This window comes from Mustela nigripes, chromosome 12 (genome assembly GCF_022355385.1).
Source record: "Mustela nigripes isolate SB6536 chromosome 12, MUSNIG.SB6536, whole genome shotgun sequence".
Taxonomy (NCBI): domain Eukaryota; kingdom Metazoa; phylum Chordata; class Mammalia; order Carnivora; family Mustelidae; genus Mustela; species Mustela nigripes.
Genome location: NC_081568.1, coordinates 99,142,144 through 99,159,814, shown reverse-complemented (window position 1 = coordinate 99,159,814; position 17,671 = coordinate 99,142,144). Strand labels below are relative to the sequence as shown.

The window sequence follows — 17,671 nt, the reverse complement described above, 5'->3', positions numbered from 1 at the left end:
ATATATATATATATATATATGGTGCATCTTATATATGGGGTTTAGGTTTGGAAGTCTGTGGATAAGGCAAAAATTACGTTTTGTCAAAATTACCCTTGAAAATCCCAAAAATCATCCATAAAATTGTGTGTACCGAAATCGTCAAACCTAAAACTATGTTTTAATTTTTATAAATATTAAAGTTTGAGAATCACTGAGCTAGGGAAATTAAGGGATAAATCTGTAAATTGATGCACAGGCAAACCACAGGACTCTGTGAGATCTAACAAATGTCAGAGACTGGTGCAGGGGGATGGGGTGCATTCTAAAGGACTGCAACTTCCCTGTAGTATAACGATAGTCTCTTTTAATATTAAAGCTCTATAACCTTAGTATATGTTAATGGATGTATTAGAAGGATTAAATAAGTAATTTATATGACAGCATCATATGGGGCTAGCCTCAAGCTCTTGCTCTTAACCGTTTGTTGCATTTGAATACAAATATTACTTAATCAGGGCATATACACACTGGCTTTTGTTGTTGCTAGTGTTTGTTTTTTTGAAAAGCCCAGTTGTCACTTCCTATTCTGGCTCCATGCAAGAGCTTTCACACTCTTCTTGTTTGACATTGACCCCTCCCTACAGAGGGCAGAGGGAGAGGGGGAGACAGACTTTTGGTGGGGTAATATGTGCTGTGCAGAAAAGGAAACCCTAAGTTAAGTGCTCATATGATGATCACGAGGGCCACTCTTGGGCTGAAATCATTAGAGCAACACAACAATGCTAACTATATTTCTCATATACTCAGGTTTTGGAAAGAGAGTAAAATCCCTCTGGTAACATCAGTCAAGCCTTACCTGATCTATCACCATACAATTAGCGTAAACTTCATCACCACCATTCAGCACCTCAGAGAGCCGGCCTACCCCAAAGAATGTTGGGGGATGCTTGGATTTTTTGAAGACATCAGAAGAGTGATCTAGAGGAAAAAAACGACAAGAGGACAGAAAAAAAGTAGATGGGATTTATTTTAAAGTCAAACTTTACCTTCTTCTTTTTTTTTTTTTTTTTTTAGATTTTATTTATTTATTAGAGAGAGAGAGACAGAGAAAGAGAAAGAACAAGCAGGAGAAGGGGCAGGGGGAGAAGCAGATTCGCTGCTGAGCAGGGAGGGAGCCTGATATGGGGGGCACATCCCAGAACCCTGGGATCATGTCCTGAGCCAAAGGCAGATGCTTAACCAACTGAGCCACCCAGGTACCCCCAAATCATTAGATTTCTGCTTTCAATTTCTAATAAGTAAAACTAAAATTCACTTCACTTTATCAATAACTTGGAAGCATTCATGATTGTCTTAGAAGCCTCAGGGCCACTGCAGTGTTCAGGCTCCATACCCTTTATTAATGGACCAAAGACAGTACACCATCTAGGAGTTCTGAATGAATATGCATGCTCTTAGAGAGTTGCTTCTTTTTTAATTATCAAAACGGTTTTGCTTGCGTTCATGTTCTCGGCTTTGTTACAAATAGACGACGTCACTCAAAGTTGAGTCCCAAAGAGTTGTGGAACTACTGGACTTGTAAGGAACAGAAAGTTGAAGGCAACAAAACACAGTGGAGCCAGAATGCCTCATTCCAGTGATTCTGGCCCAATATTCTTGACAGAGTTTCCTCATCTATAAAAGCAATTTTCATCATGCTTTCCCTGTCATGGAGAATGAGGGTTAAATGAGCTCAAACATCCAAAGCACTAAATACATGCCTAGGATTTACCAAGAGCTAGTAAATATTAACTATCACTATTACTACATTTTGTTATTAGCAGTTATTTCAAGCATGTTCAGTGTGAGGCTACTGATAGTAACCGAAACCATATCAGTGTCTGTGAATGACTTTAATGGGGGGATACAAAGTTGTACTTGTAGCAAATGTCATCCTCCCTGACATTCTGGCAGGTGTTCTCAAGGACACAAAAGGAATAGTGTTGCCTCTGTTCTATCAGAAATGGCCCTAATCTCACCACCCATCCTGTGTCATAGCATAAAAGCTAGGTAAGTCCATGGGAGTGAATCAGAAAATGAAAAAAAGATTAGTAACTGTTGGGTTGATGTACTTCTGCTGGAAGACGTTAAAAACTTACAAAAATATATCAACTGCATGAACCAAATGGCATTAGCTTCAGATTATCTTAACCTATCTGTTAACCACAGAACACCAAAATGAGATTTCATCAAACTTCTCAAGTAAATATACAGTGGAAATGGAAACTATTTTCTTATATCCATAATATCCTCTTTTATCAATTTATATAGCTAGCACTATGACATACAAGTCCACAAATACTTCACAAGTGCGACCTTTATGATCAATTACTATACATTATGATTGTAATTACAAAAAGTAAAAGCATATTCCGAAGATTATAAATCAAGAATGTGATAAAGCACTTTCAATGTGTACTGAAGAAAATATGTGCTTAAATGTCATTTTATAGAATGTTTAAAAAACAGTCATGGATAACTCAGCATGTCCCTCTGAAACATAATTAATCCAGTTTAACTGCTCTACAATGGGATTTTTTTTTTAAGATTTTATTTATTTGAGAGAGTGTGAAGCAAAAGAGAGAGAGAAAGAGAATGCAGACAAGTAGGGGGAAAGGAGAGAGGGAGAAGCAGGTTCCTGGCTGAGCTAGGAGTCTGATGTGGAACTCGATCCCAGGGCACTGAGATCATGACCTAAGCGGAAGGCAGATGCTTAATCGACTGAGTCACCCAGGCGCCCAAACTGCTCTACGATGTTTTAAGTTTACACACTGTAACACACCAGGCATTTCTGCCATTATAATTGGTAACTTCGGCCAAATTGTTTTTGTTAATTTGTTTTCTGTGTAATTTGATCAGCGTTTTAGAAAACATGTAATTTGTTAAAAAAAAAAAAAAAAAAAGATGGGTCCTTAATCCCTTATCTCCAATTCTGAAATCTAGAAAGCTCTGAAAATCAAAACTTTTCTTCATAAATTTGGCTCCCAAATATATTTGGTGCAAAATCTGACCTGAACCCCAAAAGGCCATAGCTAGTTTTTATTAACTTCAGCTGGTGTGAATGTTCATACATTTTGCTTTAGAAATCTTACCACACTGGATGATGGCATTGATAGTCACATCATATGTACTATGAGCACTACTCCAAAAAGATCTGAAAACTCTAAATTCCAAGACAAATCTAGTCCCAATAGTTTCAAACAAGAGGCTGGATCTCTATGTTATTTCAGAGGATATTAGACCAATATTTCACAAGATTTTATCATTCTTCTGCCAAATTCACAATTTTGCCATATCTACTTACTACCTGTGCTATATTTTCTCTTGTGCTTGTTTTTAGATTGACCCACCCTTTTTTCTTTAAATAAAATGAATTTTAAAAGAAATACTTTATCCTCACTATAAACAGAAAAACAATATTCCCTGCTAAAACTGGAAGAGAACTATACAGAACAAACGAGCAAAACTACCTTCTGACTGAATATAGTTGCCAATCAAAGCTGAGGGCCTACAAGGGCTGCTGCTCATTGTCATGAAGGGAGATCTGGAAAGACTGGAGAGATGTTAAAGATGCAGGGGTGTGAAAAGAACTTCCTCCTTGAATCAGCAGAAAGACCAAAAAGAAAAAGAAAAGGAAATACCTGCCTTACTGTGCGATTCAATGTCAACTAGTTTTAGGTCGGGATACCAGCTTCCAGATCAACAGCGCCCAGTAAAGTCTACTCTACACTTTGGGAAAACGGCCTAGATCTTGTCGTCATCCTGTCCCTTAGGGAATGACTCCACTGAGACAATGGATCTTGTTGGCAGGGGGAATATTACTGTACAAAAGCTCAAGGCAGTAGTGACAATGGAAAAATCTGTGTCTTCTCTCTAGATTTCTCACCCATAATCTGCCCCGTAGATTTTCTGGCTCACTCAGAGCAACAGTTTATAAGATTGGTCCAAACAGTCCTTTTCATAGAACTCTAGAGCATCCATAGCCTCCTCTTGCCAAATGACACCAAAGGGTAATCAGATGTGCAAATGAACACAGATGGACAAACCAGAAGATGACAAACTTTTTTTTTTTAAGATTCTATTTATTTATTTCACAGACAGAGATTATAAGCAGGCAGAGAGGCAGGCATAGAGAGAGAGAGAGAGGAGGAGGAAGCAGGCTCCCTGCTGAGCAGACAGCCCAATGATGCGATGTAGGGCGCGATCCCAAGACCCTGGGAACATGACCTGAGCTGAAGGCAGAGGCTTTAACCCACTGAGCCACTCAGGTGCCCCAAATTATGCTGTTTTTAAAGCATTTATTCTTAGCAAAAAGTTAACTTTATTTTTTTTAAAAGTTAACTTTAGGGGCGCCTGGGTGGCTCAGTGGGTTAAAGACTCTGCCTTCGGCTCGGGTCATGATCCCAGGGGCCTGGGATCGAGCCCCACATCGCATCAGGCTCTCTGCTTGGCAGGGGGCCTGCTTCCTCCTCTCTCTCTCGGTCTGCCTCTCTGCCTACTTGTGATCTCTGTCTGTCAAATAAATAAACAAAATCTTTAAAATATTTAAAAAAAAAGTTAACTTTACAGGTCTGTTGATAACATTTATTTTATTTTTAATATGTGGCAGACCATATTTCAAAGGCAGTATAAGAAGAACCAAAACTCATCTGCATCCAAATGGCTGAAAATTTTAAATCAGTAAAGAACAATGCACTGCAGTCCATATGAGCAAGAGCCCTGGGCTGCTTGAACTCCAAGACCTACTCTACCATCTATTTGCTGTGTGACCTTGGGCAAGTTACTCAACCTCTCTATACCTCCACTTCCTGATCCATAAAATAGGGATGAGAATATATCCCATAGGACTATCAGAAGGATTAAGTGATTTAATATTTTGAGTGGACATCATGTAATAAAAAGTAAGCCCTATAACACACTTGCTGTTATACTAGTAAATGAGGTTGTCTAGTTTTGATAGTTTACCATATTTTTGATTCTTTTAAAAATGATTTCTACCCTGGTTGGAACTTCACATGTTTCAAACCAACCCTAGGAAAGTGGAATGCATAAAACATTCCATGTGCTACACGAGGCACTTTTAAGATGTAACTCTCTTATTTCAGACCTAGCTCATGTTAGGACATTTTGTAAAATCCATCTCGGAAATGGTAACCAAAAAACAAAGTCAAACTGCCTGTAAGATTTACCTCCAGTGAGTTGAGGATAAGACCTCATGAAATGGGAGATTATAACAGAAGCAGCAAAGAATAAAGTCAGACAATCAGAGACAGTGTTTTCCAAGAACAAAGGGAGGATTTGAGAAACTAGGATGTCCCAGCATGATCAGATGGCCTCTGGCCAGGTTCTCACTGCAGAGGGAGTGCCTAGAGGATAAACAGCAACTCCAGGGGATCCCCAGCTCTCCTCCTTCCCATTATGCACATTGCTCTATAATGTGACCTACAGAACTCTACAATGTCTCCCCAAAGCCAAAATTGGCATCGGAGCGTCTCTGCTATACTAGACTCTTCGGTCAGGTGGCAGGAGAGACAACAGAGAGTAAATGTATTTCACCCATAGAAAGAAGGAGAATTAATAAGGGGGAGAGGGAAAAGCAGCTGCAAATGCCTCCCTTTTTTCCAACATCCACAACTTACCCCCCTACCACCAAAATGGGCAGGAAACAGTTAATAGCACAGACCAGCCTAGAGCCTGGGCAACCTGGGTTCTGCTGAAATCCAACCCTCCCTCCCAAAGCTAAGGGCCTTGCAGCTTAAGGAAAATGTGGCCTATTTGCCTGGTTATGTAAGAGACCCACGCCCAAACATAAACCAACACAGTGAAGGCAGTCTTTTGCAAACCTGCTGCTGACCTGGTTTGGCCCACTCTGGGTGCCAAGCTCTTGCCTGCCAAAGTCAGGGAGGGCCTCTCAGTCCACGTATCTCTTTACAATGGTGGGCAGATTGGTTTGTTTCTTTCATTCATTCATTCATTCATTCAGTTGTGCTTTAAACCCAGCAGACTGTGAACCCAGAAGAAGGATCTATGGAGAATGACTAACCACCATGAGCTGGGTAGAGCATATTCTGGAGTTCAGTTCCCGGTGCTCCATAGAAACTGTGACCATCATGACCTAGGGATCGGTTCTCCCTGCTAACCTTAGGTGACCTAGGGTGGCACTGGACACTGCTGATGGCTTCCTTTTCCCCTTGGCTTCCAGGACACCTGTCTCTCTCTGCCTGGCCTTTACTTCTCAGTTTCTATCATCCTCTCAATTCTAACGCAGGTTACAGTGCCCCAAGATCCATTCCCAAACGTCCCTCTCCCTCTCTCCCTTCCTCCCCATACATTCCCCAAATCAACTAACAGCCCAGCATCATATGCACTGGTATGATGATGACCCATGTAGTCCCAGAGTTTTATATCCACTCCAGACCTCTCCCCTGAATCACAACCATCTCCTTAACATCTCCGCAAAGCTATCTGGCAGCAGTGAGCGCCAAACTGAGCTCCTGATTTTTCCTTTCTGCAACCCCTCCTCCCAGTCAAGGGCAGTCCCTGGACTGACCTCGACTGTTCTCTTTTACAACCAAATGAATCTATGTTTTGACCTTTTCTTATACATCCACCCACTGCCATGATGAGGCAAGCCACCACCGTCTCCCGCTCACACAACTGCAAGACCACGGTCCCCTAACTGTTCTTGTTGCTACCACTTCACCCTTGTTAACCCGTCCTCCACAACATACACGGCAATCATGTTACAAAGAAAATTAAGTCACATCTTGCCTCTGCAAAACTCTCCAATGGCTGCTCCTCTCATTTTGAGTAAAAGCCAAACTTTGCCACAACCTACACTGCTTTACTAAAATGGCTCCGGGATGCACTTTTAACATGGATAGTGTGTGTTTGAGGAAAGTGTTTCCTCACACATCCAAGCAATTCTGACATCAACTGAGTGTCTGACAGACAATTCAACTCAATTCTGACACTTTCTACCTGGAGATAACATCAGATTCCACAGATTAAGGGTTCAGTCCTATAAGACTGTCCACCCCCACGTTCAGAAGCCAGCCACAAGTCTAGGTCGTTACCTATATTTCTGACCAACTGACTATAAATCAGACATTACCATGACACCCTCTCCTTAGGTTTGATTCATTTGCTTGAGAGTTTCAGAGACTCAGAGTAACATTTTACCAATTAAATGGTTCATCTGAAGAGGCTGTAACTCAGTAACAGCTAGATGGAAGCAATGCAGAGGACAAGATATGAGGAGAGTCCATGCTCTCTCAGAGTATAAAGCTTTCCTGATAACCCCTCCTCATCTAGAAGCTCTCTGAATCCTGTCATCTTGGTTTCATTATACACATGTGATTGATGAAATCTTCAGTCATGGGTAATGGACTCAATCTTCAGCCCATCTCCCCTCCCCAGAAGTGAGGGTGGGTAGTACTGAAAGTTCCATCCCTCTAATCAAATGGCTAGTTCTCCTGGCAACCAGCCCCTAATTCCGAGGTTCAGAAGTCACCTCATTAACATAGGAGACACCTTTATCACACTCATCCCCTAGGACCTTCCAAGGGTTTTAGGGAACCCTATACCAGAAACAGGAGAAAGACCAAATATGTATTTCTCTTTATAAATCACAACGTCATACTTACATAACCTGTCCCACATCTGCCCTCACACAACCTCTCTGGAGCCTGCCAACTACTCTACTCCAGCTACACTGGTCTTGCTGTTCTATGCCTCAGGCCATTTGCACTTGGAGTTTTTTCTACCAGGACTGCTCTTCCTCCCATATCCTGATACTTTGCTTCCTGACTTTCTTCAGCTCTCTACTCAAATGTTATCTTATCAATGAGCCTCTCCCAGGCCATTAGGTATATAAAATAGCAACTCACATCCAAGACCTGCTTTATTATCCCTTATGCCACAGATCATCACCTAGCATCTTATGTCTTCACTGTATATTGTGTTACCTTCCACTAAAATGTAAAGTCCATCAGAAATGTGACTTTGCATACTTTGTTCACTATATCCCCAGGACCTAGAACCATGTCAGGTACATAAAAGATTCTCAGTAAATACAATCTGAAGGAGTAAATACTTTCTCATCAAGAACAGAAACCTTGTCCAGGGTACAACTGAGTCTATCCCCTTCTGGTCTGACAAATTTCCTCAGATTCTGGAAGTTTTCTTGTGAGTGGCCCAAATGTTCTTGCTCTACTCCTGGTTGGGAAGGAAATGCTTTCTTATTTCTCTCATTCATTCATCATTCACTCATTCTCTTTTCCAACATTTACTGTGTGACTATGAACTAGCAGCCACCATGCTCCATGCTGGGCCCTGCCCAGGTTCCTCAGTCTCCATCTAGGACTCTTAAAAACATCCTTAGGCACAGTGCTCAAAGACCACTTCCCCAGGAGGTCCCCTGACAGGTCTCTAAACAATCAATAGGCTGTCCCCCTTTTCTGAGCCCTTCCTGGCTGTTACCTCTATGTGTAGTCCTGTGTGATCTAACACACTCCAGAGATAAAATTTTACTTTGTTCCTCCTGGTAGGACAAGTAACTTCCTGGTTGGGGTCTGAGCTAAAAATAGCTTCTCCTCCTATACAGAACAATGGCAGGTGACACCACCCGAAATGCCCCCTGGCAGAAGGAGCCCAAGAATGCCTCTTTCATCTCCTTATTTAAAAAACCATGGAATCACTCTTTTAGTAAAGGAATAATGGGGTGACCAGGCAGATTTGCAAGGTAAAGTTACTAGGAAGATGAGGAAAAAAAAAAAAAAAAGACGTAAACAAAAACAAACTCATAAAAACAGAGAGGAAAAAACTCTAGGTACTCCAAGAGTCAGTATCTAACACCTTCTCAGTATGAGTTCATCAGGCAAGCCAACACCACTGTTAGAGCCGATGACCACACAGTGCCTACTCTGAACCCAGCACTACCTGACTTCCGTGTATTAACTCATCTGATCCTCAGAACAATCTTCTAAGGCAGTACTATTTAGTATTTCCATTGTGCAAAGTAGGAAACTGTGGTCCTATTTAAGTAACTTCCCCAAGGTCCCATCACTTAGTCAATGGCAGCTCTACCTAGGCGCTCCGCTAGCCGGTCCAAAGTACTTTATTTTAACAATTGGGCTTACTGAGTATCCCATCTGAACTCAAGAAAATGGCATCTGAGCAATGTCTGGTATTTTCCCATGAGGAAGCTGCATTGTGTGACTTGTGCCTACGTGTCTTTGCTCACTTCCTGGGCCCATGCTCTCTGCCTTTGGAGATCTGCGGCCGGAACACGACAGTGTGTCTGGCTGTGAAAACATTCATACGACAGTGAATACACAATTTCATTTTATTTAGCCACATGCCACACGAGATAACAGAGAAAAACTGGAACCATACACTGAAATGTTAGCTGCTTCCTTCCAGGGGCTGGCATGCACGTTGTATTTAATGGCAACTCTTTCTATTTTTCCTGAGTTCTAACCACCACCATTTTTACATGTAAGACAAAAGAAGAGACAGGTCAAGTCTTCAGAACGTGCCTCCTCTGTCAAAGAACAGCTGTGGAATCTCGGGCAAAATACCAGGTGACCAAGTAAATCAACCAAATCCAATAATACCTGCATAAACATATTAGCTGGAAATGTTTTATGCAAGAGGACACAGTATTGTTTCTGCCCATCTGCCAGCCCTACTCTCCGTAACCACAGGAGGCACTATCATGGTTGTCTTGTAGACAAGAACGCGGGGGCCCAGTGAGAGTGACTAACCCACGGATGTTATTAAGTGTTAGAACCAGAACATAGTGCTGACAGAGACAGCCTTTGTCACTGCAGTACACCGTCCTCAAATTCCAAAATCGAAGTGAACCTTTGCCAAATTCTGAAACATACAGAGAGTCCTTTCTGCCAATGGTCTTGGTGTGCTCCAGGAGAAATGAAAAAAAACTCACACTCACAAGCGAAAAGGAATGTTTTCAGGGGTAAACTGTCATTTATCTCCTTGCTTATTCTTCCTCTAAGTTTCTCTTAGGATTTTCCTGATATTAGTCTTGGCCTGGAACATCTCTCGGCCTCATTCTTCTGAGTTGGACTGGAAGTTATAGAGAGGATCCATCCAAATTCCAAAATTATCCCCAGCCAAGGAATTTCCTGTGGGTCATGTGTAAACTGAAGTTACTCTGAAGATTTAAGTGTACAGCAAGACACGTCTGTGAGAATCCAGAGAACCTGTGTCTCCCAAAATAGACTGGTTCTAACATGGATCCAAATGCCTAATTCACTCTCAGAACTTGCCTCACCCTCCTAGGATCCTGTACAAGGAAAGTGAGCCCTGGGGTGAGATCAGGCCTCTCAACGAGTTCTGTGAACAGGTAACAGCTAAGGACAGAAGCGAAGGGTTTCCAGAGGCTGATGTGAAGGCTGTTTTTCCAGCCCTCTCCCTCAGAACTGCAGCTTAAAATCCCTTCTAAATAACAAGTTACAACTTGGTACTCTAAAATCAGATCCTAAAAGAAGCCCTATTCTGCTGTTTTAAAAGACCTAATTATCAATATTATCCAAGAAGAAAACAAGCCTTTTCGCTCATAATACACCAGAGGCACGGGGGCGGGGGGGAGGGAGAAGGGAGAAGAGAGCAAGAAAACATGGTCCTTGGAGAACAACAATTTTCTCCCACATCTTTCCAAGTTCTCAATCCTAATTATAGTAGCACAAAGTAGCCTTCGAGATGACACGGGTTTATGTGTGCAAAAGGACTCTCAAATATGTAAGCAACTTTTTCCCTCCTCTGTTTCCCCCAAGCTATCAAGGAGATGTTCAGTCATGTGTTGTATATAGACTGGTAGTGATTAGACTTAATCAGCAATTTATTTCCTTCTTTTCTTTTTTAAAAATTTTGTTAAAGATTTTATTTATTTATTTGAGAGAGAGAAAGAAAGACAGAGACTGAGAGAACGTGTGGGAGGAGGGGCGGGGGGAGAAGCAGACTCCCCACTGAGCAGGGAGCCTGACATGGGGCTCCATCCCAGGACCCTGGGAGCATGACCTCAGTTGAAGGCAGACACTTAACCAACTGAACCATCTAGGCACCCTCCTTCTTTCCTTTTTAATTTCTTTTTCATTATTATTTTTTAATCTCTATGCCCAACATGGGGCTCAAACTCACGACCCTGAGATCAAGAGTTGCTCGCTCCTCTGGCTGTGCCAGCCAGGTGCCTCAGCAATCCCTCTCCTTCTTGATGCACCTCTCTAAGGCCTCTATCAAGTTACTCTACAGAGGGAAACAATGAGCAAGCTGAAGGGGAAAAAAACTGGCACATTCTACAAACACCAAGATATAAGTGAAAGACCTCAAAGAAACTGTTGAGACTTTGACAAGACCATTTCTGGTGACTGTAGGAAACAACAACAACAGCAACAAGAAACACACACACACATACACACATACATACTAACTGGTGAGGAAGATGTTCCTGGAGGTTGTCATCACAAGGAATCCTATGAATAATAATCATATCCTGCAGAATCTTCTAGGAACACACGGGCACATAAAAATGATCAAATCCAGTTCAAAAGTCCCAAGGAGTTCCAATTCTGTAGCACCCATTTCCAGAGCTATGTGTTTTTACCCCCACCCCTTAATATCCTAAAGAGCAACTCAGTTCTACTATTGACAAGAAACTATGCAAAAGGTTGCACTTTGTTTTGAGGGATAATTGACATTAGTTTCAGGTGAGCAATAATGATTTGAGATTTGTATATACTGCAAAATGATCATTGTAAGTCTAGTTAACATCCCTCAACCTTGTGAGGAGAACTTTTAAGATCTACTCTTTCACCAACTTTCAAATAACTCTCACTTATTTTTTGTGTCCTCAACAAGAACATGTGGAAGGAAGGAAGAAAGGAAGGAAGGAAGGAAAGATGGATAAAAGCCAAGCAATGCCTGATGTTCCTTCAGATCATTCTCAGTTTCTCCTGGTTGGGAAACTCTCCTGCATCCTGTTACATTCTCCTGAGCAATTCTGGGCACCTGTGGGTGGGTTAGTATGAATGAGAGCTGGATAAGATACTGGTTATGATTCTTAGGAGTTTTCACTGGCAGGGACAACAGAGATCAAAGAAATGAGATGTGTAGTTTCCCTGCCGGGGGTGGGGCATACAGGACAGTGTGATAGGCCAGAGCTCCTCTGAAGGCAGGTGGGTTTTTTGTGATTTCACACGGGGCTTGAAGGAGACCACCTTGCAGGCTGCCCCACAGAATCATGGGGAAAACCACAGCGGGGAACACTAAGTGGGAGAGTAAATTCAGGCAACAGGGCCAGCAAGGGCCAGCTTCCCAGGGCTGCTCCCAGCTGCCTGAATGGTGAGAATGGATCCCTAAGATCCCACAGGCTTGTGAGAGGTATAATAATGGCAGACTATGGGGTGCCTGGGTGGCTCAGTCATTAAGTGTCTGCCTTCAGCTCAGGTCATAATTCCAGGGTCCTGGGATTGAGCCCTGCATCAGGCTTCCTGTTCAGCGGGAAGCCTGCTTCTCCCTCTCCCGCTCCCCCTGCTTGTGTTCCTTCTCTCGCTGTGGCTCTCTCTTCAAATAAATAAAGAAAATCTTTAAAACATAATAATAATAATGGTGGAGGACTTGTGGCCTACCATGAAGCCTGCCATGGCCCCAAGGGAAGGACCCTGTAGCAGATATTTTTAGACAATTGTCTGAGCCAGCAGTCTGGGAAATAGGTTCCAAGTTTTCTATAGTATAACAAGGGTGAAGCCAAGTCAGTGAAGGAGAAATCGCCAGGAGAAATTCAGATGAATACCAGGGAGAGGATCCAATTGTCGGATGTGGGTCACAGGTCATAATAGCCCAAAACAAAATACTCATGTCTCAGGGAAGAGCCCAGGCCTATAGATCTGCAGCAGACACCTGGAGGCCCCACAGGATACTCAAAGATGAGGCCTCTTCCTATCCACCACCAACTGCCCCCTACCCTCACCAGAAAATCACATTCTGTAACCGCTAGGCCAGAAAGAGGAGGAACAAGGAAGACATGGGACAAACTGGATATTTTACTTAAAGAGACTGAACAGTTACCAAAAATAATGGTTTTGATTACTGCATCAGACCAGGTTTAATGCATTAGACTAAAATACACCCTTTCTTCTCCCCACTGCTTGGAGTATAGGACTTTGTAAGAAAGAGCAGATCTATTATGAACAAAATTTTTTAAAAAAAGAGAAAAATCAGTAAGCATGTGAGTGTACTATGAGTAAACTTGGACCACAATACACTTACAATATTTACTGCTTGCCTTCTGCGATCCAGCCAACAGAGGTGTGAAAATAGGTCACCTAGGCTCTGTCTTCAAAGAATTCAGGGTCTTAGGGTGAGACACTCAATATTTGCTGTGACGCACGAATGAGACAGTGATTATAAAAGATGCAAAAGCCAGAGAGGCACCAAGAATAGAATGATGAACTCAGGTGCACACGTCTATTTCCCGCAGCATTATTTACAAGAGCCCAAGGATGGAAGCAGCCCAAGTGTCTACTGGCTGATGAGTGGATAAAAAGATGTGGTATATTTATATAAGGGAGTATTATTCAGCCATAAAAGGACTGAAATCTTGACATTTGAAACAATATGGATGGAGCTAGAGAGTAAAATCCTCAGCAAAATAAGTTGGTCAGAGCAAGACAAAGACCATATGATCTTAGTCATATGTGAAACTCAAAAGACAAAACAAATGAGCAAAGGAACAAAAAAGAGAGAGAGACAACTAAAGAAACCAACTCCCAACTATAAAGAGGTGTGGAGGGCATGGGAGAAATAAGGGATGGGGATTAAGGAGTAATACTTATCATGATAAAGAAAAATAAGTTTAAAAATTTTTTAAGAAAGAGAATGATGAACTCAGGGCATGAAGGGAAGTCTTGCAGAAAACCAAACAAAACAAAAAACACCTTCAAGCTGCACCTTACAGGATGAGTGAAGATTTCTTGTCAGAAATGAGAGCAATAGGCACCTGAATTTGCTAAAATAAAAATAAAAGGGGGAGAGAGAAGACTTACTGAAAACGTGTGAGGACATGTCACAGAACCACAGGAATTTAACACCCAAGCCTTGAGAGTGAGGCACCTGGATAGCAACAGGATCTCAGGAACAGAACAAGGGCCTGGGCAGGACCCTACCCTACAAGTACTTCTCTCTTCATGTTTGTAGCTTTTCCTCCTACCACAGACTGCTCTCTCCCAGTGAATGGCTTCCACTCCTGCCTTCCAGCACCACCATTCATGAAGGGAGACATGTCCTCCCAAACTCCAATCTCAAAAATCCCAAGGCCAGACTCTGACTGGCCAAGAAGGGTTGCTATGATTGACCCCAACCTGAGAGAGACGCCCAACCCATGGCACCCAAGCAGGAAGGTCACGTGAGAAGGTGGCAGCATCACTGGGATCCACGGCCAGAGCAGTACAGGGCACCCTCTCTAAATAATCTGAATGCTGTTCAGCAAAGGGCAGGAGGCTCGTAGGCACACAACAAAAATCATCTAGGCCAATGCAGTATTTGGCACCTCTCTACATTTCCACAACCCCGTAAGTCAAGAGTGTATGAGCCCGGGCTATTTTCCATCATTTTAATACATTCTATGTATGCCTAACTCTGCCCCATTTGCTTGGAAGGACCACCTGCCTATTAAAACCCCACTAGTTCACCACAGGCTATTAAAATGACATCCCTTTCAAGCTGACATTCCTTGCTTCACCTTGAACCTCAACAGTAATTCTTCCTGACTTCTCCTCTGGGATTCATCACTTTCTGGCTTAATATATCTGAATAAACAACTATTGGTTCTTGCCCCAGACTGAAGTGGTAGGGAAGAGGCCCTGAACACGGGATACGTGGAATAGTGCCTTCCTTCCATTATAGCGGTTAATGCAGAAATACATCTTGCCCAGGAATTTAAGCTAGCCAAGAAAAAAAAAAAAAAAAAATCAGTTTCACGTATTTGGCTAAGCATTTGTTGAACTAAAGGGAGCCCTGAGGAGTATACAGCTATGTTGTTTGGCAAGGGGCTTGTCATCCCCCCCCTTTCCCCTGCTGACCAAAGTAGGTTTCCAGGCAGAGTCAGAGATGAAACTGCCCTATTCTCAAGGTAAACACTGTCTTCATTGTGAGCCAACAAAATCTTGGCAGGTTATGTCACCTTTAAGAAAACGTTTCTCTTCCTCAATAAGGATTTTTGTAGTGGCTTATTACCCCTGCGGTGTTCAGGCATCCTTTGGGGGAATTCTGGAACTGAACACACACATGCACATGAAACTCTACCTGTGGGTCCAGTGAAACTTCATGAAAGAAAGAAGGGAAAACACAGCAGAGAACAAGTAAGGCCATGAAATAAAAGTAATTCACCTTTGAAAATTATTATTCAACCTTCTGAAATATCATCATACTTTAAATATGCACTGTGTCCGGGAATTATTTTTCAAACTATGTATCTGCCCTCCTAAATGAGCATCCAGAAAAGGCCAACACAGTGGTCTGATGATTCTCATCTCCGTCCCCAGCAAGCTCAATTCCTCTAACTTGATCTTTCTGTGACAAAACTGTGAACCTTCCAAAACATACTGAAAGCTCTCTCATGCCATCCTTTTCTCAATTCATCCTGCCTCTTCCTCTTCTCAGTCAACGACCCAGCGCTGCACACATCTGTCCATCTCTTCCTACCCAAGGGATGATGTGAAGCAGGGCTATATACCTAGGCATATGAGTCTATCAAGACAGAGGAATATACCACTTTCCTCCTCCAGAGTTTTCACCATCACCTCTTTTCCTAGTCATAGACTCAGAAGAGAGGGAGAAGCTAGAATGGTGAGACAAAGTGGCACCCTTCAAACATAAGTAGCTACTCAGTGAAGTTCATTATCCCTTCCCTCTACTAAGAGGTGGTACAGCATACTGGGAAGAACGAAACCTCTCAAATCAATGCCTGGTTGTAGGACTGGCTCTTCATTTATTGGCCTTTATCTTGGACCACTCAACCTCCCTACTCTTGGGCCTCAGAGCTTGCAACTAACAAATGAAACTGACAACCACATCCCTCTAACATACACACCTTATGTCACTCATTTATTCATTTTCCTTCCTTATTGCATCATGGTAACTGGTCCTTGATTTCCTGGCATGGTCATAGGAATCACTTTAAAACTCGCTGAATTTCACTTGCCTCGCTTATGAGACAGGGGAATTATCTATCTTACAGAGATATTTTAAGAACCATACACCCTCAATTTAAAGAGCCTACCACAGCTTGGTAATCAGTGGCTATGATGGCTAATAAAGCACCACAAAAATCTTACTTTGACTATGGACAAGATGTGGTACTTCCTAAGCCCTCCAAGGTTATAAAGCTTTCTGTGAAGCCCAGCCTCCTTCATCAACTGCAGACTGGTTTTGCACCAGCACATGATGGGGAAAGGCCCTCTTCCACACTTTATATCATAAGAGAGGCACAGGATGCAAGCTGGAGTAGGCAAGAGGGACAGTAGTTGCCTAAGTGTATGAAAGGCACTAGGTCCTAATGATTAATATTAAAGAATGCATTTTAAAGATCGAAGACTAATTATGGCTAATTTAGGTAAGGTCCAATCCCTGCACTTTTTAATCTTTGATTTATAAACATTAATTTTCTTGGTTCAATCTCCTACTGAAACCAACAAAACAAAAGTCCAGGCATTCCTGGAGTCTCTGAAGCAGAACGGTCATGGATACTAGCCCACTCCAATCATTAACCACAAGGTTTCCAGTACAGCCTGTCCTGAGGAATGACAAGGGGCAACTTTCGAGAATCCCAAGATCTTTCTGAAGGAGCCTGGTTTTAAACACTTTCACCCTCTGCTTATATCACATTCCCTTCTAGACATGGTCACTTCCAAAGGCACAGTTTCTAAGTTAATGATTTTCTCTTCCATTCTGACGGGAGGAGGATGAAAAAACACTAGATTCACTTTTTAGTTGATGTCAGTATTGGTGGGTTTCTGCTAATCTAGTTTCCCCTTTTTACCAAACTCCCTCTATTTTCACATCTCTTTAAACAAGCCAGTAGTGAGTCGTGTATGTATGTCTATCAAAGAGCAGCAATATCAAGAACAGGATGGAGTATTAAAAGAGAATACTAACAAGGGGGATCAGGAAAGAGAAAGCATATTGTGAATAAAAGAGAATATTCCCAACAAAATATGAGAGGTTTAGCTATTAAGGCAAAAAATCCAAGGCTTCAAAACCTCCTTCCTGATTTCCCGAGTGACCAGAACTTACCTTGTAAGAATGACATCGGTGCTAACTAGAAGAATGAACATGATATACAAACCACCTAGGTTTTATTTTTTTTTTTAAAGATTTTATTTATTTATTTGTAAGAGAGAGAGAGAGTGAGAGCGAGCACAGGCAGACAGAGTGGAAGGCAGAGTCAGAGGGAGAAGCAGGCTCCCTGCGGAGCAAGTAGCCCGATGTGGGACTCGATCCCAGGACGCTGGGATCATGACCTGAGCCGAAGGCAGCTGCTTAACCAACTGAGCCACCCAGGCGTCCCATAAACCACCTAGGTTTTAAAGACTGACACAAATCAACAGATCATCCTATAAGAGAATGGAGA

The 17,671-nt window shown here is 42.3% G+C and overlaps 1 protein-coding gene across 8 annotated transcripts in view; it reads right to left on the bottom strand.

Moving 5' to 3' along the window:
- ARHGEF28 (Rho guanine nucleotide exchange factor 28) overlaps positions 1–17,671 on the bottom strand; it is a 317,878-nt gene that overhangs the window by 101,895 nt on the left and 198,312 nt on the right. For all 8 annotated transcript variants that reach the window (XM_059418064.1, XM_059418061.1, XM_059418063.1 and 5 more), the window contains one exon: positions 839–960. In XM_059418064.1, coding sequence (XP_059274047.1) covers positions 839–960 — 122 coding nt within the window. The remainder of the gene's footprint in view (positions 1–838; positions 961–17,671) is intronic.